Source organism: Balaenoptera borealis (assembly GCF_965194805.1).
Source record: "Balaenoptera borealis genome assembly, chromosome: 9".
In the NCBI taxonomy this organism is placed as follows: domain Eukaryota; kingdom Metazoa; phylum Chordata; class Mammalia; order Artiodactyla; family Balaenopteridae; genus Balaenoptera; species Balaenoptera borealis.
Genome location: NC_138873.1, coordinates 50559204 through 50584362, shown reverse-complemented (window position 1 = coordinate 50584362; position 25159 = coordinate 50559204). Strand labels below are relative to the sequence as shown.

Sequence of the window (25159 nt, the reverse complement as noted above, 5' to 3'; positions counted from 1 at the left end):
TGAATAAATAAAAATGATTCTAAATTCCATTAAGCCTTTTATCTAAATTTTACTATCTGTATTGTGAAGATAGCATGGAAGGACTGAGATGACTACATGTTGTTGTCCCAGACGAAGTAGGGTTTGGCCCTAAATTTTAAAACATAAGAGCTGATTTGCGTTTCTACAACCTAGGCCTTGCCTCTGGTCAACGAGCAGCCTCTTAATATGGGTTCTAGAGTTACTGATTAGGTGAGAGAGCCAGGAGAGAGGGCATTGCTACCAGACAGTATTTACTAACAAGTGAAAAACCAGGACAGAGATTAATCCAAAGAAACGTCAAAGCACTTATTTCTGCTTGTTTCACTTAAGAACACCATTCTCTATTAACAGTCTTTTTATTCTTCCTATAAATGGCAAGACCCTCTTCAGACTTTTGTGAAGTCCTAATCCAAGTCTTTTTGTTCAGACAGGAAATTTTATCTTGGGTAAAGGAATAAATAAATAGATGAATGGAACAGAAGAGACAAGAGAAACATATTTACATACATAAATTTATATATGATACATGTAGCTTTTCAAATTAAGGAAAAGGTTGGGTCTATTTGAATTAGATTAAATCATCACCTTACACTATACACAATGAATGCCAAATGGATTAAATATCTACATGCACACACACATGCATATGCACAGACATACAAACTTATTTCTGAAATAGGACATAAAAAACAAAAGGAAGATTGATGACTTTGACATCAAAACTAAAAATTCAACATGATATGATCAGGTATGATACCACTTACGATTTATGACCTCTCAGCTCCAAATTCATCCTTCACTGTCTTCTATGAAATAATGAATCTGGACCCTGTAAACATTTCTTCTTTGCCACCTGGCAAGATGTTAAGCTTTTTCAGTAGAGGATGCTGGAGGGACCCTGGAGAAGGAAGAAGGGTTTCTCTTCCAGGTTCTGGGGTCCTCCTCTAGGCAGGCTCCTGCAGTATGCATGGCTTCTGCAGCACCAGGTTCCTGTAGCACATGCAGCTTCTGCAATGCCCAACCCCAGTGGTGCATGCAATTCCCTGGTGGAGTGCCACTGGCATGGCACCTCCTATGAAGGGGCTTCTCCTGCCCCAGCACCCCTTTGGATGCTTCACAGCCTCAGTGAACTTCTCTGCCATTCAGCCTTGGCCACACCCTCTCCCATGAGGTCTGGATGTCAGCCCAGGAGGGTAGTGGCGGCTCCCTGTATCTGATATTCCTATATTCTTTAGAACTCTCGTTATTGCTTACCAGCCAATCCTCCCATTACTTCAATCCCTTGTTAAATAATTCTTTATATTAAACTTTCCCTGTTTGATTTCCATGTGATTTCTGCCACCTAAATGGCCCACGACCAATATAGAACTGATACCAGTAACGGAGTGGTCCTAGGAGACAGACCCACAAAGATGGGATTTGGGGATTTGTTTGGTTACATCCTTGGGCTTGAACACAATGCCGAGCTCCTTGCTAAGGGGAAGTGGAAGCCTGTGTGTAATCCTTTGCATGCAGTGGAATGACAATTAACCAAGCTACCACCTGTCGTAGACTGTGATGAAGTACCTGCTGAAGCACTACCTTGGGAACCTAAAGTGCTCCTACATTGACTCTCATGGCAGTAATGATGACCATAAAGACTGTGGTGTGGGATGGAGTTTTGTTTTTTTTTTAAATTTATTTATTTATTTTTGGCTGTGTTGGGTCTTCGTTTCTGTGCGAGGGCTTTCTCTAGTTGCGGCAAGCGGGGGCCACTCTTCATCGCAGTGCGCGGGCCTCTCACTATCGTGGCCTCTCTTGTTGCGGAGCACAGGCTCCAGACGCGCAGGCTCAGTAGTTGTGGCTCACGGGCCTAGTTGCTCCGCAGCATGTGGGATCTTCCCAGACCAGGGCTCGAACCCGTGTCCCCTGCATTAGCAGGCAGATTCTCAACCACTGCGCCACCAGGGAAGCCCCTGGGATGGAGTTTTTTTAATGCACTTCAGCACTTAGGGAAGAAAATGACAAGCTCAGGTCCTTTAATTCCCAGCTCAAATCATGGCCCTGAGAACCAGAGAGCTTCGATAGTAGCCTTTTAAAATCTCTTATTTCTTGTAGTTAGGAGGATAATACTGCTAAAAGTCAAGTACAAATTTTAATTGTGCAAAATGCTAAATTACAAAGACAGTTGGATTTACAATCTTGTTGTTTCTCACTGCTGTTGAAATGGGCTCTCTCATTTCAGTGGTGATGATGCACTTCCAGAGTAGCAGAAGCCAACTGCCAAGACAAGGTAGGACATCTAGCATAAAGGGCAGCAGGGACATATGAGTAGTCAAAATGCCTTGGCACACAGAGATCTTTGGTGGTTGATGCATCTCCATGAATGAAATCCTATGGGCAGCCAACTATTGATAGAATATTGCTTGATCTACACAGGAAAAACTCTGGTAGCCAAAACCTGACTTGAGTAGGCACAATGAAGAGTTACAGCCTCTCATCCAGATTCCAGACCTAAGTCAATTCACAGACCAGGGCCCCTTAACTACAGGAGGTTAGATCCCCTTGAAGGTACATACCATAAATCTTCCTCCATTTTCCTAGGGATCTATAATTATTTGCTAGAGTGACTGTTCATGAGAGGAAAAAAAAAAAAAATGTAGACCATTTGGCATTTACTAGGTACTACCTCTAAATTAATTCTACCTCTACATTAATTCTACCTCTACATTAATTCTAATTCCTGGGAGCCCAAAACACCACTGTGGCTCACCAGTCAAAATGAGGCTTACAGTGAGGTGATAGAAGCTTAGCTCAGGTCCAAATTACAGTAGACCCAGTTGGTCCAGTATGGTTATTTCCCTACTTCCTGAATGTATATAATTGGAATAGACATAATTAGCAACTGAAAGGATTCGAATATTGTTCTCTGACCCATTAGTTAAAGGCTCATTATTGTAGGAAGGGATAATGAAAAGCCCCTGGAACTTCCCCCTTCTATCAAGAAACTAGAAGCAGTAACTGGGGAAATTGCAGAGATGAATGCCATCATCAAAGACTTGAAAGTGAGGGTGGTGATACCTTTAACATCACCACTTAACACACCACTTTGGCCTGTGCAGAAAACAGATGGATCTTAGAAAATGACTAGGGACTATCAGGTTCACGCCTTAATCAGGTAGTGATTCCAACTGCAGCTGCTATCCCAGATGCAGTATCTTTGCTGGGGCAAATGAGTATGCCCTTGGCACTTGTTATGATGTTATAATGCCTTTTGCTCCATATCAAATTGCAAGGACACACCTTAACCAGGTAGTGATTCCAACTGCAGCTGCTATCCCAGATGCAGTATCTTTTTTTTAAAACATCTTTATTGGAGTATAATTGCTTTACAATGGTGTGTTAGTTTCTGCTTTATAACAAAGTGAATCAGCTATACATATACATATGTTCCCATATCTCTTCCCTCTTGCATCTCCCTCCCTCCTGCCCTCCCTATCCCACACCTCTAGGTGGTCACAAAACACAGAGCTGATTTCCCTGTGCTATGCGGTTGCTTCCCACTAGCTATCTATTTTACGTTTGGTAGTGTATATATGTCCATGCCACTCTCTCTCTTTGTCACACCTTACCCTTCCCCCTCCCCATATCCTCAAGTCCATTCTCTAGTAGGTCTGTGTCTTTATTCCCGTCTTGCCACTAGGTTCTTCATGACTTTTTTTTTTTCCCTTAGATTCCATATATATGTGTTAGCATACTGTATTTGTTTTTCTTTCTGACTTACTTCACTCTGTATGACAGACTCTAGGTCCATCCACCTCACTACAAATAACTCCATTTCGTTTCTTTTTATGGCTGAGTAATATTCCATTGTATATATGTGCCACATCTTCTTTATCCATTCATCCGATGATGGACACTTAGGTTGCTTCCATATCCTGGCTATTATAAATAGAGCTGCAATGAACATTTTGGTACATGACTCTTTTTGAATTATGGTTTTCTCAGGGTATATGCCCAGTAGTGGGATTGCTGGGTCATATGGTAGTAATATTTTTAGTTTTTTAAGGAACCTCCATACTGTTCTCCATAGTGGCTGTATCAATTTACATTCCCACCAACAGTGCAAGAGTGTTCCCTTTTCTCCACACCCTCTCCAGCATTTATTGTTTCTAGATTTTTTGATGATGGCCATTCTGACCGGTGAGAGATGATATCTCATTGTAGTTTTGATTTGCATTTCTCTAATGATTAATGATGTTGAGCATTCTTTCATGTGTTTGTTGGCAATCTGTGTATCTTCTTTGGAAAAATGTCTATTTAGGTCTTCTGCCCATTTTTGGATTGGGTTGTTTGTTTTTTTGTTATTGAGCTGCATGAGCTGCTTACATTAATCTTGGAGATTAATCCTTTGTCAGTTGCTTCATTTGCAAATATTTTCTCCCATTCTCAGGGTTGTCTTTTGGTCTTGTTTATGGTTTCCTTCGCTGTGCAAAAGCTTTTAAGTTTCATTAGGTCCCATTTGTTTATATTTCCATTTCTCTAGGAGCTGGGTCAAAAAGGATCTTGCTGTGATTCCAGATGCAGTATCTTTACTGGGGCAAATGAGTATGCCCTTGGCACTTGTTATGCTGTTATAATGCCTTTTGCTCCATATCAAATTGCAAGGACCACAAGAGGCAGTTTGCTTTTACCTGGAAGGGCCATAATATACCTTCAAATTCTTGCCTCAAGGCTTCGTCAGTTCTCCTGCTCTGTCATGATATAGTTCATAGAGACCTAGAGCATCATGATATTCCACAAACATCACACTGATCCACTACATTGACAAAATTACGCTGATTGGATACGATGAGCAGGAAGTATTAAGTACTTAGGTGCCTTAGTAAGACTTGTAAGAACTAGAGGGTGAAAGATAAATCCTACAAAACTTAACTGCAACAAAGTTTCTGGGGGTTTAGAGCATGATGAACCCCCAAGATGAAAGACATATTGCTTCATCTCACAGTATGTTACCATGAAAAAAGAGGTATGGTGCTAAGTAGGCCTTTTTGGATTTTAAAGGCAAACATATACTATATTTGAGTGTGCTACTTCAACCAACCTAGAGAGTCACCCATAAGACTACCAATTTTGAGTAGGAAATCACTCAGGAAGGCCCTGTTATGAATTTGAGTTAAAGTATAAGCTGCTCTGCCATTTAGGTCCTATGATCCAACAGAGCCAATGATACTAAGTGTCCGGGAATATAGGGACACAGCATGGAGCTTCTGTCAAGCACCAGTAGGAGAATCACAGGGCAGACCCCTAGGATTTTGGAGCAAATCTTTGCCCTCTTCAGAAGATAACTATTCTCCTTTTGCACCTTGGTAGAGACTGAATGTCTAACCAAGGGAGATTAGGTGATCATGTAGCCCGAGCTTCCCATCGTGATTTGGGTGTTGTAGGACCCACTTAGTCATAAACTTGAGCATGCACAGCAATCTATCATCAATGGAAATGGTATACAATAGACTTAGCTTGCTTGAGCTGGTCTGCAAGATAAAAATAGTGTTCTTGAACACGTGGCTCAGACTCAATACCAACTCCCATTGCCTCTTCTCTCTCAATCCATACCTCTGACCTGAGGTGCTCTAACAACTAGCTGGCCAAAAAAGAAAAAAAAAAAAAAAAAATCAAGCCTGCTTTATAGATAGGTCTGCATATGTTGGTTCCACCCAAAAGTCGACATATGTAGCACCAGGGGTGGACCTGAAGGACAATGGTGAAATAAAATCCTCCCTGTGAGCAGAATTTTGAGAGTACATTTGGTTGTCCATTATGTCTGAATGAGAGATGACCACAGCTACAGATCTATACTGATTCATGGGCTGATGCTTTGGTTGTCCAAGGACTAGGAGGAAACAGGATTGAAAGTCTGGTGATAAGGAAGTCTGGGAAGAGGTATGTGGCTGGACCTCTGAGAATGGTCACACACTGTGAAGATATTTGTGTCCCATGTCAATGTCCAGCAAAGGTCATCCACAGCAGAGGAGGCTCTTATTAATCCAGTGGACAAAAAATAATGTACTCTGTGGGTGTCAGTCAACCTCATTCCCCACCTACCCTACTGCTCGCTCACTGCGCCCATGAACAATATAGCATTGGTGGCAGGGCCAGAGGCTTTGAATGGGCTCAACAACATAGACGTCCCCTTCCTAAGGCTGGCATGCACTACTGACAAGTGCCTAATCTGTCAAGAGCTGAGACCAATACTAAGGCCACAGTACAGCACCAATCCCATGGGTGACAGTCATCCACCTGGTGGCAGTTTGATTACATTGGACCCCTTCTATCATAGATGGGGCAGAGATTCAACTTCACTAAAATAGACATGGATTCTGGACATGGATTGCCTTCCTGTCCATAATGCTTCTTTCAGCATTACCACCTGACCCATGTCATATACTCATAGAATGCCTTACCCACCATCATGGCATTTCCTATAGCATTTCTTCTAACCAAGGAAACAACTTCACAATAAAGGAGATGCTGCAGTGAGCTCATGAAATTAACATACCCCAACACCCAGAAGTGGCTGGTCTAATTGAAAGGTGCAACAGCTCACCGAGTATTCGTGCGTAACAGTTGGGAGACGCCATCCTGCAAGGATGGAATTCTGTCTTAAAGGTAGCATCTGGCTTGAGATGGAGTATATGGGTCCAAGATCAAGGGGTGGCAAAGGGAGTGGCTCCTCTCACGATTATACTTCTCATCCCAGCAATCTCGAACTGGGCTGGTTTGGAGGTCTTAGTTTCCAAGGGATGCTTCAACTAGGGACACAACAATGGGCCTACTGATCTAAGATGAGACTGCCGCTTGGCCAGGATTCTTTTGCCACGAAACCAATAGGCAGCAAAAGGTTTTACTACACTGGCTGGAATGATCAATTCTTATCACCAAAGGGAGGTTGTATTGCTGGTACATAATTGAGGCAAGGACTATATCTGGAACACGGGGGATTCTCTGGGTACCGGAGAAACAGAAAAGGTTAATGAAAAATGACAGCGACCAAAACAGGTAGGACAATTAGAGGATTCAGAACCTTTGGTAATGAATATTTGGGTCACTCCACCAAGTGAAGAACCCTGACCAACTGAGGTTCTGACAAAGGGCAAAAGAAATATCGTATAGTGGAAGTTCATAAATTTAGAAACAAGGGCTTTGAATCTACCCCTTGTTGCCTGCTCCATCCATTATTATGGTGAAAATGGAGCTGGGCCATATGAATACTTCTTTTGCTAGGTGGCATGTTTTGTCAGTAGAAGGTACTGGAGGGACTTCTCTTCCTGGTTCTGGGTAGGTTCTTACAGTGCCCAGCTCTAGCAGTGCATATAGCTTAGCAGTACAGTGTCACCTTACCCTGCACCCCCTGTTGGATGACTTCACAGACTGCCACTGGTGTAGTATCTCCTCATGGATAGCTTCCCTGGCACCATCGCCAAGGGATTTACAGCTCTCACAAGCTTCATCCCAAGAGCCACGGTTGTATCTTGATTTCTGGAATCCAGCCACGAGGAACATAGATAGTGGCTATTCCCTAGATTTGCTATTCTCTTTACTGCTTTGCAGATTTTTATTTCTTAAAACATTACAGATAATATGCCCCATCACTCCAATCTACTCCTACAGTTAATACTTCTGTCAAATCTTCCTGTTCATATTATGTGGCTTCTGTCTCCTGCTGAAACAGACACCAAAATCAAAGACTTGAAAATAGTGATTGAAGAAAGTCCACTGACCATAGGTTAGCACCCAGCATATTTTAAGATTAAAAAATCTACAAAATGTTAAGACGATAGAAAAACAGGCAATTCACAGAGGAAGTACAAATTAATTATAGTCACCAAATAAATCATTCTACTTACCGGAATATTAAAATTTAACTTTGCCAATATCAAGGTAAGGACACAAAACATTCTGATATCTGCTGGTGGGGACTGGAAGGCAGTCTCAGTGTGTTAAAATTTTTAAAGTGGAAACCCTGTGACGTAGCTGTTCACTTCTCCATGTTTACTCTAGAGAAATATTCATACATAAACAAGGTGACAGGTACAAAGATATTCTTTAGAAAACAGTAAAAACTACAAATTACAACCTAATTGTGCTTCAATAGATAGATACTTACAATATTCACACTACATATACCAACAGAATTTAAGAATTTGGTATAGCTAATGAGTGGAAAAAAGTTGCAGGATAATGTTAAAATTAAAATCCACATCATATATTTTTTTAAGGGTACATTTAGTTATCTGTGTATAAATTGCTGAGGGGAAGAGTTTAACACCAAACCAATTCTAGTAATTACCTCTGGAAAGTGGAGGAGGGCAAGGAAGGGGAAGGGGCTAGGGATGGTCAAAGCAGACTTTACCTGTAATAGTTCAAGAAAAAAAAAATGTATTTATTACTTAAATAATTAAAAATTAAAACTAAAGTCCTATCTTGAACTTTTTCTTCCGGCCAAGATGAAATAAGAGACTGGATATACCCTGAAACCAATGAAAAACTAGACAAAACACATTAAACAGTGGTTTTCAATACATTGGACTTTAGGCAAAGGAGGATAGTGATCCCCGAAGGAAAGAAAACCACCGACCCAGCTTACTGCCTTGAATTTCTAAGCCATGATGCAGGAAGGAAACAACCAGGCAGAGCTCAGTGGACTTCCTGAGTTGAGGAGATGGAGCTGAAAGTTAAGGGAGACGAAGGGAGATGGAGTTCCCAGGGCAGAGGACCAGGGAGGAGAGAACTACACGAAATGGAACTCCAGAGAATTGCAGAGGGCACCCCTCCCCTCAAGTATTCGGCAATGTATTGGTCAGCACATGTACATGAGGAAACTACCCAAGGCTGGGGAAAGGTTTAGAGGAAACAGTACCTGGAACGCACACAAGTCTAGGAATAGAGGCTGTTTCCACTAGCCCAGACCAGAAAGCCTCTTAATCCAGGGGGCACTACGTACACAGAACTGGGGAACAATTAGCCCTAGAACAAATGCTCTGGTCTCACCTAACAAAGCTTAAAAGCAAGACCTGAAAGGATCCAACTGTTTTCATAGTTTTCAACTATGTCCCAGAACAAAAATAACCGGCATCCAACAAGTTAAAATTTATGTCTGGCATGCAATAAAAAATTACCAAGCCTACATAGAAGTAGGAAAATATGACCCATAATGAGGGGGGAAAAAAAAAGTCAATGAACAGAAACTGACCCAGATGTTAAAAGCTGTTATATGTTCAAAAAGTAAAGATGGAACATGTAGAAACATGAAAAACACCCAAATTGAACTTTTAAAAGTGATGACACCTGAAATGAAAAACACACTGGGTAAGATTAACAACAGATTAGACATAGCAGAAGTTGTTAGTGAACTTGAAGATGGTAATAATCTGACATGAAATAGAAAAAGATTTTTTAAAAACCTAAACAGTGCATGGGTAAACTGTAAGTCACCTTCTAGCAGCCTCTGTGTAATTAGTCTCCAACACAGAGAATGGAAAGGACAGAAAAAGATACCTGACGAAATAATAGCTGAAAGTTTTCCAAATGTGACGAAGAACCAAAGAAACTCAACAAACCTCAACCACAAGAGACAAAGAAAACTGCAGCATAGCACATCACAATCAAAATGCTCAAAATGAGTGATAAGGAGAAAAATCTTCAAAAAGAGGAAAAAAAAAACATGTACTGAGAAACAAAAGATAAAGATGAGATTTCTCATAGGACACGATGCATGTGAGATGTTGGATCAACATCATTAAAGGGCTAAAAGCAAAAATGTCAACCTAGAATTCTATTATCCAGTGAAAACGTCTTTCAAAAACGAAAGCAGACACACAAAAACTGGAAGAATTCATCAACAATACCTGTACCATCAAAACTAGAAATGTTCAAGGTTAAAGGACATCCTTTAGGCAGAAGGTAGATACCACCAGCAACAGGTTATCTACACAAATTAAGGAAAAGCACAGGGATGGTAACTACATGGGGAAATACACAGGACTTTTCATTATCATCAAAAAAAAAAACAAGAAAAAAACCTATTGTGAACACCATTCTTATCAAAATAACAATTTTTCTCTAGCAATGTTTTTGGGAGCCTTCAATCCACTCTTCTGGGTTTTAAGGCTGATAGGTGAGTACTTATTCTCTCTTCTTAGTCCAAGTTCTGTGATTTAATATAGAATATAATGTTGCCCCAAACATGGGCCTAAAGAACCAGATTTCACATACCAGCATGTGGCTTGGTCCTAGATATTTATACCAAAGACTCTGAACAGAAACCCAATTTTACTTTATATGCAATCTGAATAAGGCAGAAAGTCACAAACAAGCTTTCAGATATCTAACAACAGATGGTATTCTCATAAATACTTGCTTAACTAGCACATAAGTAGATGATTTCTAATGATTTGAGGAAGATCAACTTGCATGTCAATCCCACAGGCATACCAAGTCCTCCAACTATCATTTCTAAGGCTCTGTTCTCCACTGATGAATACGTCCCTTAGTTACTATCTGCTAGTCTTCAGGAGCGATGAAAAACTGAGGAGACAAGCCATCCCCCAACAGACTAAGGTAAACTCACTAGCATCAAACTTCATAATCAAAATATAAAAACATACTTTAGTTAATAAAAAAGAGCAGATTAATCCAACAAACATGTAGATTTATTTTAAATCAGTTTGGTACATGATACAGATTGGTTTTGCAGTTTTTAATGAACTGAAATAGAAATTTCTAAATACAGCAGTGTTTGTGCAACAAATATCTGTAAGGTAAAATAAGGGATTTTAATAGAACTACAATCTGAATGAACAAATCAGATGAAAAATCTGAAAAGGTTTCTATATACCTTCTGGATTAAAAAGAACCCAAAAATTATTAATGGCCCAAGATACTAAACTGCTAAAGGAAGAGGGGAAAAGCCTGTGAGTTCTGTTGTAAGAGCTCTTTTTGTAAAATCTAATTCCATATTATGATTCTGTTAGAGCAGTATTCAAAATTACAGAAGATGAGAGGCTTCATCAGCTATATTTTCACAAAAATAGCTATAGTGTTAACATTAATGTGTGGCAAGGTATTCCTATCTAGGTAAATGACAATTATACCATTGTAGCTAATTTTTACCACTTTGGGAGAATGGAAATTCTGTATATTTTCAACTGAATCTTATATCTTAAAGCACTCACTAAAAACTAATAGCCATGGCACCATAATAAAATTTTTTGTGAGGTACCTAAAATATTACTACTGAGGGAAACAAAAATGTGAGGTAAGCCTACCTTTCCTCAAAAACCTTTGAAGCCAGAGATTTTAAACAATTAAGGCACTTGAAAACATTAGGTATATGTACCAATGTGCAAGTAAAACAAACTTTAGCTGTACCAGCAAGTAAAGAAGAAACAGTAAATCTTCATTTTAAGAACCTTTAATTATCTAAATGTAAGGAATTTTGGCTTATGAAATGGACCAAAGCAACTTGTCATTTCTTACTATAAAATATTGAAAACCAAGTGCTAAACACAGCCACTATAGGCTAAAGAAACTAAAACAAAAAACCTTAATGACCTAGAAAAGCAAAAGCTCATTTTAAACTGACTTAAGCCTCTGAACTAATCCAATGTGTCAAAGGCAGGGAAGAAGTATCCCTCTAAACCTGAAAAAACTAGTGCTTCATAAGGAAGCTAAAGAAATAAAAGTATGCATGCTTATTATACTACAGCAATTGAAACTGAGAAGACAGGATGGAAAAGGAGAAAGAAAAAGTACAACCTGTTTATCCAGGGCAATCATCTTTAAAAATCTACAGTAATCTGATCAACTAAAATTTTTTCTCAAATTACACTGCTCACATTTGCTGTCTCAAAACTTAAAATGATTGTCTCATTTAAAGAGTTAATAAATGATTCTAAAACAACTTCTTTCTTTCTTGCCTTACAGAAGTTACTTTTCCAGAAAGCTTTGTGGAAATCCTTTTAAGGTACAACAGTTTTAGGATAATTTTTTGAAGTACAAAGGAAAATATAATTAAATCAACTTTATCTCTATACTTTTTAACAGCCATAAGCAAAATGCTGGGAGATTCAATAGATGAAGGCTTTTGACTTTGTATAACATCCTTTAAGTTACTCAGGCTTGAAATAAAGTAGGTACGTTTTCAATTAAATACTAACAGTATGGTATCTAAAAGCAGGTTTACTACTGCTCACATCAACAGTTACATCCTCAGACCAACCTTTCCCTTCATTAATGTGAAAGAACAAATCACCAACATTTTAAGTTACAGTCTACCTTTCAGTCTTTTAAGGCACTGTTCTTTATTTTCTCAATGATATAAGGTGCTTTACAAGTATGAACAATAACCTGCTACACTTTGTTTTGTATCCTTTCCATTCATTTCTTTAAATCTGGAATGTAATTCCCTGTGTGGCATCTTTTTTCTAATGTAGAAAAAATAACTTATCAAGCACAAAATTTTACTCTAAGGATACTAAATTTATAAATTTATTCCACTTTTGCAATGACAGCCCCAAATCCACCTGACTGATGCTCATTTGGCACATTCTTCTCAATTCTGGTCACTAAACTACATCCTGAGTTAGGATGAAAAAATGCAGCTTTCAGGCTTTAAAATGACTACATGTAAATTGCCAAAAGAGTCATGAGGTTGTCTGAGCAGGACAATGTTTTCCATCACTTACAGAGTTACATTTGGCATGTCAAGAAGAGAGAACATAATCCCACAGCAGCAGCCATTTAAAATAAAAGAAGACAGCCACAAGGATTCATGCAGAATATTTTAAATATTCCCGTTGAGCAAACAGATTTAACTGATTTTTCTTCAAGGGCGATGCTCCTATATGCATCCTTTGAAAAATTAAAGATCCTAGAATAGCGTCTTCCATGTGGGACATCTTGAAAGATAATATTTTGGTTTCAGTGAGTTACACACCAGTCCTTGTTAATTTAGCGGGTCTGTTTACAGAGTGTGGTAGTTTCGTTCTTTAGATTTGCAGAATTTATAGAGAAAGAAAATTACAGCCTGCACACCCAAGACAAGGACAATTCCTCCAATGAAACTGGCTGCATCAAACGTAGACTTCCGCGCAGGTTGTGAAGTCGGAGTTAAAGTGGTATTAGTTGTACCTGTTAAATGAAATGAAAGAAATAACACTTAATAAGTCTCATGATCCTCTATGATAATTTCAAGACTCACCTGAGCTTCTTTTTTGCCATGTGTTAAATTCTATAAAGTATTTCCTCTTGTGTCAAGTCTTTACAGCTTCCTAATTGAGGAAGACAACCATTTATCAATCCCGTTCTTCATTCTATCCAGCAACATCAAATGGTCAATGCTGCTATATAATTTCAAATATGAAAATGACAAAAATGACTCTCCTGGCACATTATGCCCTGGGAACATGTCAAGCACTTTTAAAACTTCGTTTCTTCAGACTACATATTTTAGTTAATTGCTAAAGTAAATATTAATATTTGTGTTTAAAATTTATACAACTTTTGCATTTTACTAAATATATAAGGTAAATAAAAATTTGATTACTTTTTCAAATTACAAAAATAATCTTAATAATCTACAATTATAATCTTATAAATCTGCAATTTGTAATTCTAACAAGCAGAACTCATCATTAAAGGCATTTAAATTTTACTCTGCAAATTTTATAATGAAAAAGTATTACCAAAGGAAATAAAGCACAAAAATTTAAATTCCTTTTCAGGCAGTAAAATGTTTCAACAAGAAACAAAACAAAAATTCCTTTTCAGAGACTAAAATGTTTCAAGTGGAGCACCATCCACTTTAACAAAAAGCAATTTTTCTTTTTTTTTAAATTTTTGGCTGTGCCACACGGCACACAGGATCTCAGTTCCCTGACCAGGGATCCAACCCACGCCCCCTGCAGTGGAAGCGTGGACTCTTAACCACTGGACCACCAGGGAAGTCCCAGCAATTTTATATTTAAAATAAATTTTATTTTCTTAACTGGAATAGCAAATATATACTGGTTCCTGTGGCTGTATAAGTTGGCCAGCTTTAAAATTAATTACAACTGTTCGTATTTCTTCTTGTGAAGATAGAATGGCTTCGCTGCAATTCAGAGAAAGGTAGCACAAGAATGAAACCAAAAGGATCAAAAAAACCATAAAATATTCATGAGAATCAAAACAGTATTATAAATATGGCTGGAGGGAAGGGTTCCTAACCTATGTACCTACAGTGCCCTGTGGCATAACCTAAATATGATTTAGTTAATAACGTCAAATCATTAATTAATAAAAAGTTAATTTTCACACACACTATCAAAGGTTACAAAGGAAAATAAGAAATGGTAAGAAATATGAATGAGGTGCACATTTGGTAGTGATCTTGGCTTTTTAGACCCTTCACAGCAAAAAGGATGGCTATATTACCTTCACTCAAACTGTCATGGTCTAATACACCACACAACCAATCCCTAACAGTAATCAGTATTTAATTTTTAAGCTATAAGAAATTAGATTTCACCTACAGGTTGTACTAAAAGGGTTTTGGAAAACCATTACCATTTAATTCTAACATGTCATGCCAAATGTGGTTACACTTTAAAAATCCAGAAGAGGACTCTCAGCAAACATATCATTATTGCTTTAACAGCCTACTATCTTGGTCCTCCAAATACAAGAGATGAATTTCAGTTCATAACTATTCATGAATAAAATTGGACAGTGATAGCAGAAATAGTAAAAGGCAACACTGCACACACATCCTACCTCACTGTTAGTTTAAAAAAACCTCAATTACCTGATGTAGTAGCTGTGGTGGAAGCTGTAGAAGGGGAAGGCAGAGTTGTGGTTTTAGCTGGAATGTAAACAAAATGTATTAAAAACTTAAATTTCTCAATTATCTAGCATCTTTTAGAAACACTACTACCACTTCAACACGCTTTCAAATTTTTTAGAGAATAAAGGCCAAATCTCAGTTAATGGTTCACTAACATATCTATGCATCCAAAATATTAGCTTTGAAGTGTATTTTAAAACATTAAGCAATCATAAAATTCTATCTATGTTAACATCTATGTACATATCTAAGTATAAAAATTTATGCATACACCTGGATAAAGTTGCAAAAAGACATACAGAAGGGCAAGAATTAGTATTTAGGTGAGGGAACTACAAGTTCTTCCCCAATAATCTTGCTTCCAAGACAAAAACTATTAATAAGTCATGGTAAGAAACAAACACAATTCAGTCTATGTAAGTATCAAGATTTGCTTATCTTCTTCATTTCAAGGGCTTGGAAAACTTTTCTTAATGAGGCAGACAGTAAATATTTTAGACTTTGTGCACTGTGTGATGCACCAGCAGTCAAAGACAACAAGCAAATGAATGGACATGGCTGTGTTCCAAAAAATTTTATTTAAAAGAACAGGTGCCCTGGGGCCATAATTCCCCATCTAAATGATGTTAAGAGCCCAAGGGTAAGCTCTCATCTACCATACTGCATGAGTGTCTCTAAAGAAATGCACTCATGGGAAGAATCAGTTTGAATGTAAAAACATTTTAGGAACTAAAGCACTATATTGAGACTTCTGATAGTATCGATACTACTAATAGATATTAGTAAACGCTATGATATGTTCACACGCATTTATTTGTACCCCTTTCTCTCTTAACTGTAAGCACCGTGGTCCAGCTTTTGGTTGGACAGTTAGGTCATCTTTCATTTCTGCATGCTATGAACATCTTACAGGGCAATATTTGATCTCATCTCTGATAGGACTGATTCTTATACAGAATTCCTAGATTAGAGGGTATGGTTATTTTAAGACTCACAATCCCTTCAAAGTTTTTGTTGCTTATACATTTTGTGAAACAAAAAATACACTTCATAAATTAAACATATATCAAATTCTTTTCAATCTTAAAATACTAATTTTGTCTGATAACATTAGGGGAAAAAATTTGCAAATTTGCTATTTGTTTCTCACTACCCACCCTCTGAACATGGTAAAATATACATATATATATATATATATATTTTTTTTTTTAATTTTGAAATCTGCACTGGTTTAAATCTCTGAAGCATTAGAAGCCCACTACAAAATCAATGAAGGCAGAGCTATGAGGTTTAATTTTCGGGTATTTGTAGAAGTTGCCCTCACTTTTTCAAAAATAATTCATTTTTTGAAATAGGCAAAACATTTACATATTTTTACTTTTGACCAAAGTATTACACTGGTAAAATTTTCAAAATCAGGCACTACTTAGGGAATACCTTGTTGACCTACCCTATGTTCCTTTCATTTAAAAAAATAATTCATAGGTTATAAAAGCTGCTACTGGTGATAGAAAATTTAGAAAATACAGTAGAAGCATTTAAGTGATTCTATCACTCTGAGAAACATGTTACTTCCTGCTGGCCATTTTTCTAGACATATATACAACAAAAAAATAAAACTGTACTGGAACTACTTAACACAGTTTGTTTTCTACTTAATATATATTTTCCACTGTATTTCTAATATAATTTAGTCATTCTACTGTAAGATATTGTTACCTATAAATATTTTTATTTATGTTTATATACTTATATTATTTGTACTGGTGGAAGACTATATAATTAACCCCATTGAAAGCCTATCTACATAAATCAGATTCTCCTTGCATTGTTTCTTTAACAGTTCCTTTATTTTTCACTTGCTCTCTTCAGCAGCTGACACGGAAAGAGACCATTATAAACGCTGCTCTTCAACCACTAATTACCACTCAATTGATGCATTTTCTGCAAGCAAGCCATGACCTCCTTCCACTTCACAGAACCAAAGAGAGAGAAAACAAAAGACACTCAAGGAGATCACAGGAGAACCCAGTGTGAAGCAAGTAGAACTACATCAAGATTCGTAAGGAAGAAATGAAAAGCAACCCACAATAGTTTTGGGGAAACTATTTCCTCCTCTCCCCCTCTCTGTTCATATCCTACCTTCTGGAAATTCATATTCTTTCACTATCTCTGCTTTCATCAACTTTTAACAACATCCTCCTTGTCAATGACTTCTGGTTTTATGAGCACACCACTGTTTGCTCTCCAAAATACGTCCTGTAGAATTTGCAGATTTCCATGGAGTGACTACTCCCATTGTAGCCATTACTTCAAGCTGCCAACATAGCATCACCGAGGGTACAGGTGGGATGAGCTGTGCCAGCAGAAGCCAGTACAAGCTAGCTCAACACTGCCAAAGTCTTTCAAAATGAGTTCTTAGCTTTGTTTCACCATTTGACCACTTTTTCCTCTAAAAAACTACACTTAAAACACATACACACACAAACACAGGTTTTCTTAGGCACACGTCTCTGGGCTTGCTTCTCTGCCCATCCCTACTCAGTTTCCTATCCAGTCCTCTTCCCACCTCTTAGACATTGCTGTTCCCAAGAGCTTGGTCCTCAAGCCCTGTTCTCTCTCAAAGCTGCTCCAGTGGACTCTACCACTGGTTAACTTATCTGTGCTGTGTAGCAAAGAGTTCTCCCATCACCTCAATCATCAAGTTCTTTCCTTTCTACTTCCTAAGCCAATTTGCATACATCTGCAACTCCTCCGCTATTAGTTCTCTAGAATTACTACAACAGCATATCTCATTTGTGTTCACTCTTGCCTCTTTCCAATCACCTCTCTACACAGTTAAAGTAAGTTATTTTATTAAAATGCAAATCTCATCATGCTTCAAACCCACCAGCAAAGTATACAATGGCGCTTCCCAATCTGGCTCTTGACCTGTTGACTGTCCAGCTTAACTTGTTCTTGCCTTGTAGTGGACACTCCAAATGCCAATTCCCTGACTTTATTATACTCTTTTACCTCTCCTTCACATGAGCTAACCAGCCTGCTCCACTTGGGAAGTTCCCCTCAGATTTTACCAGTGTAATTTCAAGACTCAGTCAACATCTCCAGGAAGCTGTCACCACATATTACTCAACACACACACCTTCCTACAAATCCCCCAACACACTGTGCTTCCTGACCTTCCATAGTTCCTACAATAGACAAAATACTATCTTACTTGTGTTCCTATATCCCTATCTTCTAGCCTAGTACTTGTCCTGGAGAAGAGGTTTTTTAATTATTTACTCTTACTATCAAATTGGTAAAGATTTATACAAGGAGATATTATTTAATGCTGTTGAAGATGTGGTAAAAAACTTTCCAGTTGTTGACAGGAAAGAAAAGCATATCTTTCTGGGAAGCAATCAGTATTAAGAGTCTTAAGATAATCATATCCTCTGACACAGAATGCTATTTGAATCAATCCTACCAGAGATGACAGCAAATACTTTCCTATAAGATATTCACTGCATGAAGAATGAAAGATGACCTAACTATCCAACCAAGAGTAGATGAGTAAAGTGCATACAACAATGTGTGCAGTAAGAGGGAGAACAATTCAAACCTGCATGGGCATATCATCCAATTTCCTAGTAAGTATATTTATTTAGATACACACAGAGAAAAGTCTGGAAGAACTGAAAACCTTTTGGTGTACCTATGGATGATGAGAATTAATTTCCTTTAGGCGTCTATATTTCCTTAGAGTTCCACAAAATGCACAAAAAGCTGTTTGCAGACTCAACGTACAAAGCTATGGCAAATCTGCTCAAATTCAATGAACGTGAAACACTATAGTTATGCTTCACTGTCACAAATAGTACACATTAATGTAATTATTGTAGTCCAAGACTATGTCTACTCATTTTAAAAATCATACTAATGATTTTTAGATATTTAATTACTAAAGTTATTCATCAAAAAAAAGCTTCAAAAGAGGGGGAAAAGAGTCAATTATCTTGTATTACCTGTAGAATTGGTTGGCAATGCTGTGGCAGTGGGCACTATTTAAAAAACAAACAAACATGTAAGTCAAAGCTGTCTAAAATATCACAATCTGTAACACTATTTCCCAACCTGCAGTCATCTGAGTACCACTTTTACAATGTTTTCATTTAAGTGCCACATATGGAGTAGATAGTTGCTCTGTCCCAGTATTGGCCTTCCCTTCTTTAGAAATAGCACCAATTTTTAGTGACACCCTCCCATGCAAAGACATTTCTTAGCCTCCCCTGCAGCTAGGTAGCCATGTGCAACTGCTAGGAAATATCTGTAAGGTAGAGGTCTCTCACTTTCCCTCCCTCTTCCTGTTGGCAGGAAAACCATTTTGATGGCTGGAACATAAGCATTCACCTTGGAGAATAAGGTCAAAGCCATTTCTGAGGAACGACACAGTAAAAACCTAGAAGGAGCCTGGGTCTCTAATGGTTGTAGAGATGCCTCTCTAGCCCTCTAGCTGCACTGAAACCCAGATTTACTTTACACGAGAGCCAAATTAATCTATCAGTTAAACCATTTTAATTTGGGGTTTTATGTCCTTGATAGCCAAAACTAATTCTAACTGATACATCAAATGAGTAGAATTACTTATTCAGTTTTTCTTCAATGTATTTTAAAATTCTATACTTAATCTTACTTCTAAGCAATATCATTATAAAATCACAGGTACACACACATTAAAATAAGTATTAAAACTGTTTGTTCATTTACCACCTAAACCATATTAGGGACTCTACATTGGGTATAACTGATCTCATACTAACGAAAGTTTCAGTTACAAAGTTCAAGTTGGGAATGGGAAGAGGGGAGAGGAATGGGGAAACCCCTACCAAAATTAAATAGTTACAGGTAGTCTTTCAAAGTTACTGACACACTCTAGAAAAATCTTTTATTCTATTTATTATCTACACACCAAATCAGGAGTTTGACTTTCCAATTAATTTATAATCTTGTTAGAAAAATCAGTTTTCATCTAGGAATTTTTTTAAACTATTTCCTGGGCAAGGAATAAAGGTTAAATAATCAAGTTCCCCAAACCAAAGTACAGAAAATGGAGGAATACAGAGAGGATTCATTTAACCATAGCACAAACTATGCTCCAGACTGTGATAATCACCAGTACCATAATCAAGAAAGTGCCAGAACAAGGTTGTCCAGGCCTGTAAAATGCAAATAAAGAGAGGGTGTAAAATACAGTGAGCATCTGGAAGAGTTAAAAAAAAAAAACGTAGAGGAGGAGATATCTGTACCTACAGCACTCCACAGTATGTACCAGCAAATGACTAAATCAAGCTTCAGAACACTGTCCTTTGAGCAATCAATATGAATATACTATTCAGATCCAAGTTTGTAACGAGATTAGAATTATGGAAATGCTTTAAACCAAATATTGAAATAAGGCTTCCTGAGGCAATGATCTTCCATACCTCTTCGTGGCCACTCTTCCCAGACGCCAATGTGAATACTTACCAGTACAGAATTCCGTGCTGTTCACCACCTTGCAATCACTAACTGTTGAATTATCTGAACAGTAGCTTGTATCTGTTATTGGAAGGGGACGGGAAGAGCATCAATTATTCACATTATCTCTGACTTCGTTACTATGCTCCAGAGTTGCTTCCAAAAATCGAACTCAGGTATAAACTCTCTAGAAGTCCACAGATAAACCAAATACTTTATTATTATCTTTTTCCCATTGTTTTAGACATATTACACAGGATCTCTCCAAACATCCTTTTAAAATCCACATGAACATACTGAACAGTTAAGTCAGAAACACGTATATCTCAGAATTGTGGTACTATACCAGGAAGGTTGCTAGAATCCACAAGAGGGCTGAGTCAGTAGGGAGAAGTCCTTAGATACTAATAAAGGCTTAGTAAACACAGGAGGTGCCCCACAGCAGCAGTGGGATCTCTGTTCCAGATCTCTGCTTTAGTCTTCTACACTTTCTAAAACCACTTTCCTGGATGGGAAGACTTGTAACATCAGCAAGGGAAAGGCTTCCCCAACATATCCTACAGTAAGGCAGGCATTCAATCTCCAAAACTTGCCAACTCTGCCATACAAGATGGGAGGCGCACACTCTTAAATTCCATTTTATCAGCTAAAGAAAAGTGACCCTTACACAACAAAGAAGTTAATTTAATTCAAACTTAAGCTAATACCTTAATTTTAAAAGAGGCTTTTAAACTTTGTTACATAGTGACAATTTCCAGAACTCTTAAATTTTTCAATGAAGAATAAAAAAGCTTAACATGTAGCTTTGGCTTTTTCTTTATATAAAAAAAAAACCCGAGAGATTGTTTTACTGATAAGAAAAAAATGCAACCATCTTACCTTAAGAAAACAGAATAATTTATGCTGTAATCCAGTGGTTCTAACAAAAACCTTACTGGCATTTCAAACTATCTCCATCTAGCTCTTTATCCCTCAATCAAAGATAACTTTAAAACTTAACAATAGCACAAAAAAAGTCACTTTTTCCCACCTCATTCTCCCATATCTAAGTATCCAACAATGCTTCATGAGGTCTCTTTATAGTTCATCTAGTAGGACATCTACAGGAGATAAATGCCTCAAACATTTTTCTGGGGAACAGTTTTCAGGGGAAAATCCCACAGCTTTCTTTCACAGCTAATTTCAGCGTACTAGTATACTTAACCTAACCACAAAGGTCTAAAATTTCTCTTCCGTTTAAAGCTATTGAGCCTTAATTATCAAGTCTAAGAAATTAAAGGGGGGAGCATGGGAGACAACAAAAGATTTTAGGGAGAGTATTAAGCAACTGGTTAAAGTTTAAAGGAAAAGTATTTGATTTGCAAAATAAATAGTGCACACCATCCCAAATGTTTTACATAACTTTCAAGTGTTCAAGAATACCTTGCAGTATTTTTTAAATGTTAGAACAAAACAATATTGAACTCTCAAAATTAAAGCAATCCCAAAGTTTCTTACCTTTACATTCTATCCAAAAGCAGGTAGTGTTAGCAGCATTAGCGTCAAAACAGGAAACACAGTTGTTGCGGCTTTCACAGATTTCTGGGGGTAAGAGTGGGGGTTAAAATATATAAAATCAATTAATTGGTATCTCATTTTGAGTTTGTACTAGTTACCTTTTATAAACAGCAGCAAGTATTACATACAGTACCAGACTTACTAATGCAGGAAAATGGCAAAACTTTATAACCCATCCACAGATGAACGGATAAATATGCTATACACATACAACGGAATACTATTCAGCCATTAAAAAAAAAGAAATCCTGTTATACACTACAACATGGATGAACCTTGAGGACATTATGCTAAGTGAAAATAGCCAGTCACAGAAGAACAAATACTGCATGATTCCACTTATATAAAGTATCTAAAATGGTCAAAGTCTGAAGCAGAAAGTAAAATGGTGGTTGCCAGGAGCTGGGAGAGGGGAAATGGAGGCTTGCTGTTCAATGAGTATAAAGCTTCAAGCAAGATGAAAAATTCTGGAGATCTTCTGTGCTTATAGTTAATACTGTACAGTACACTTAAAATCTATTAAGAGGGTAGATCTAACGTGTTTTTTTAAAACCACACACAGAAAAAAAAATTATAAAGTGGCTTACTAAAAAATTCCTATTATTATAAAAAACTTATGAAGCCAGAGGTCAACTCAAGAGAAAGAGGGGAAAAAAGCACAAGCTAGTGGGAACGCTCAATATTTCTTGGTACCTATCTAAACAACCCCTTTTTGCACAGCAACTATTTCAGACACTCAAGAGTTTCTTGAGGCATCCTTAAAAAAGAAAAATACTGGAAAAATACTGGAAAAAGGGCTGTTTAAAAAAGAAAAATACTGGAAAATAGGCTGTTTAAAAAGAAAAATACTGGAAAAAGGCCAACAACACTATACACAGGGAAATCACTGCCCCAAAACATCAGATGCAAACTGGAATTTTTTAATAGTAATAAAGATTTATTACAGGTTGAACCCAAGCTCCGATGATGCCTATGCTGAAAAATCTGAGATCGGTAATTCATAAATGGTCCACTTTTTCCGGGGTTTTCCATGACGGGAGGGTAAGAGACAACACATCTGGAGGGGGCTACAGTCACATAATTTAACAAGTTAGCAAGGTCTTTGTCAATAATTTAAGCCAAATGGCTCTGAGACAGGACATCAAAGGCAGCTAACTACAATTCAAAGTCTGGACAAACAAATGGACTATAGAAATAGGCTCTATACATTTTCCTAGAAGCTAGATGCCTCCAAAAAACATTCTCATTTGCTTTCCCCGTGCCTAAAAAAATAGTTCTGCACAAAAACATTGCATTTCAATATTTATCAGAGATTGGGACATATACTGTACCCTTTGGGGAGTGGCAGGGAGTAACAAAGTAGAAATAAGTTCTTCAGAGGTTTGTATACACATGAAAAATGTTAGTTGTTTAAAATCTTTTGTGCTTGATGATGAATATTTGGGTAGCACAGTGTATGTTACTTACAACGAACTAAACTTGCTGCCTTTCAGACTGCAGTTTATCCAACCACCACTTAACATAAAACACAAATCATCTCCTTTGCACTCATTTCAATTACACAAATGCAATTAACATATTTCCAAGCCTCTCTTTAAACTCACACACACCCCACCCCACTCCCCCCCCCAAAAAAAAATTCTAGGAGGAAACTACCAAATAAGCGGAAAACGAAACAAATTCTGCTCTATCATCTTAGAAATAGTGCGGTTAGAATCTCCAGTATTGTACTGCAATTTCCTTTCTTCAGTAAAAGATGTTTGAATTTTGCCATTACATCTTTCTAAATCTAACAAATAACATTAAGTTTACTATATATGTAATTAAACTCCTACAAAATACAAAAACTAGAGAAGATATTGTAAAACAACGTGATCGGCCTGAAAAAGAAAAAAAAAAGGTAAAAATTCTTACACTTCAGCAAGTCTTCGGTCTATATGCCAGTTACTCCTTACCCAATATTAACTAGGATAACCAATCACACTAGACTGCAAGTTCTAAATATCTAAGGAAGTTCTTCACCTTATCTAAAATTTATCTTCCCTCCTCTCGCGCAGTGTTGTCACGGCATTGACAATTTCTGCTGTAAGATTCAGTGTATGCCTCAACCAGTCTCCAAATCGACTGCAGAGCTTAACAAAAGGTCCTGATCGAGTTTTAGAAAAACGATCAAACCTGGGTTCCAATCTCAGCCTCACAATCTACTAAACATACGGTTCTGGCGGAGTTACTTCATCTCCATCCACCTCCTAGGTTTCACCACTTATCTTCTAGTTTAGCCTAAAATACTAACAGATATATGCGAAGCACCGGGTACACGAATGGGTACTTTTTCTCCTTTGCACACAGCACGGAGTGCAAAACTTTAATTAATTAAATGCTCAAGCCTCAAATATATCCCATACCTACCCGCCAAACCGATGTAATTAAATCTCAAGCGACTTATTTTTTCAGACCTAGCGCTGAGACACCAGCGAGCATTAGCCTGCAGCGTCTTTCCTTCTTTCGCCAACTTCGGGAGAAGCCTCCCTTCGAAAAGAAGATCTGGGTGGACAAACGACTAACCCCAGAGAGAGGGAGTTCGGTCTCATCGCCAACTTTGGAGGCGGTAGCCTCGCCCCATAATCAACCTCACTGCCGCCACCACGGAAGAAAGCCACGTCCCCTTTTCGGAGCCTGAATTGAGGCTGGAGATCACGAGGCACTTTTAAACAACACCTCCGGTCAGGACACTGTTGGGTCGTAAACAGCCCAACGGCCCTAAGGCTCAGCCGCCCCTTCCCCCCGGGGCGATCCCCAACCGCGACCACCTCGGCCCGTCCCCGGCCGGACTCGGACGGGCCGCCATGTTGCCGGACCGCGGCCCGCCCCGGCCCCGCGCGCACCACCCGCAGGGAGAGCGGCTCGGCCGGGCGGGCGGGCTGGCGCGCGGGCGAGAGCAGAAAGCCCGTTGGGCCGGAGCCCACCTGGTGCTGGAGTGGTGACCGTCGGGAGCGTCGGCGGCGGCACCGGGGTTGTCGTGGTGGTGTTCGGTAGAACCGAGAGTGTAGTCTCCTTCGGGGCCCGGGGGGTGCTCTGAGCCGCGGTCATCACGCAGAGCGTGGCCAGGCAGCCAGCGGCCAAAAGCAGCAGGCGGAAGAGCCCCGACATCGCGTCCTCCGCGCTGGCCTTGGAGAAAAAGCTAGGACACCCAACACTGCGCCCGTCCCTCCGTCCCCT

General features: G+C 38.4%; 2 protein-coding genes across 2 annotated transcripts in view; one reads left to right on the top strand and one right to left on the bottom strand.

Annotated features, from left to right (window-relative positions):
* Positions 1–10829, top strand: part of LOC309634769 (uncharacterized protein) — a 176377-nt gene extending 165548 nt beyond the window's left edge. The window contains 2 exon segments of the mRNA XM_082405182.1: positions 2246–2293; positions 4547–10829. The gene's annotated coding sequence lies outside the window, so the exon portion shown is untranslated.
* CD164 (CD164 molecule) lies at positions 10695–25095 on the bottom strand. The gene is made up of 6 exons (XM_082404909.1): positions 24907–25095; positions 21881–21964; positions 20393–20464; positions 18892–18927; positions 14846–14902; positions 10695–13191 (listed from the first exon to the last, which is right to left on the bottom strand). Exons 1-6 carry the CDS (start codon positions 25088–25090, stop codon positions 13025–13027), a joined length of 600 nt encoding a protein of 199 aa, XP_082261035.1. The 5' UTR covers positions 25091–25095; the 3' UTR covers positions 10695–13024.
* Between the last annotated feature and the right edge of the window lie 64 nt (positions 25096–25159).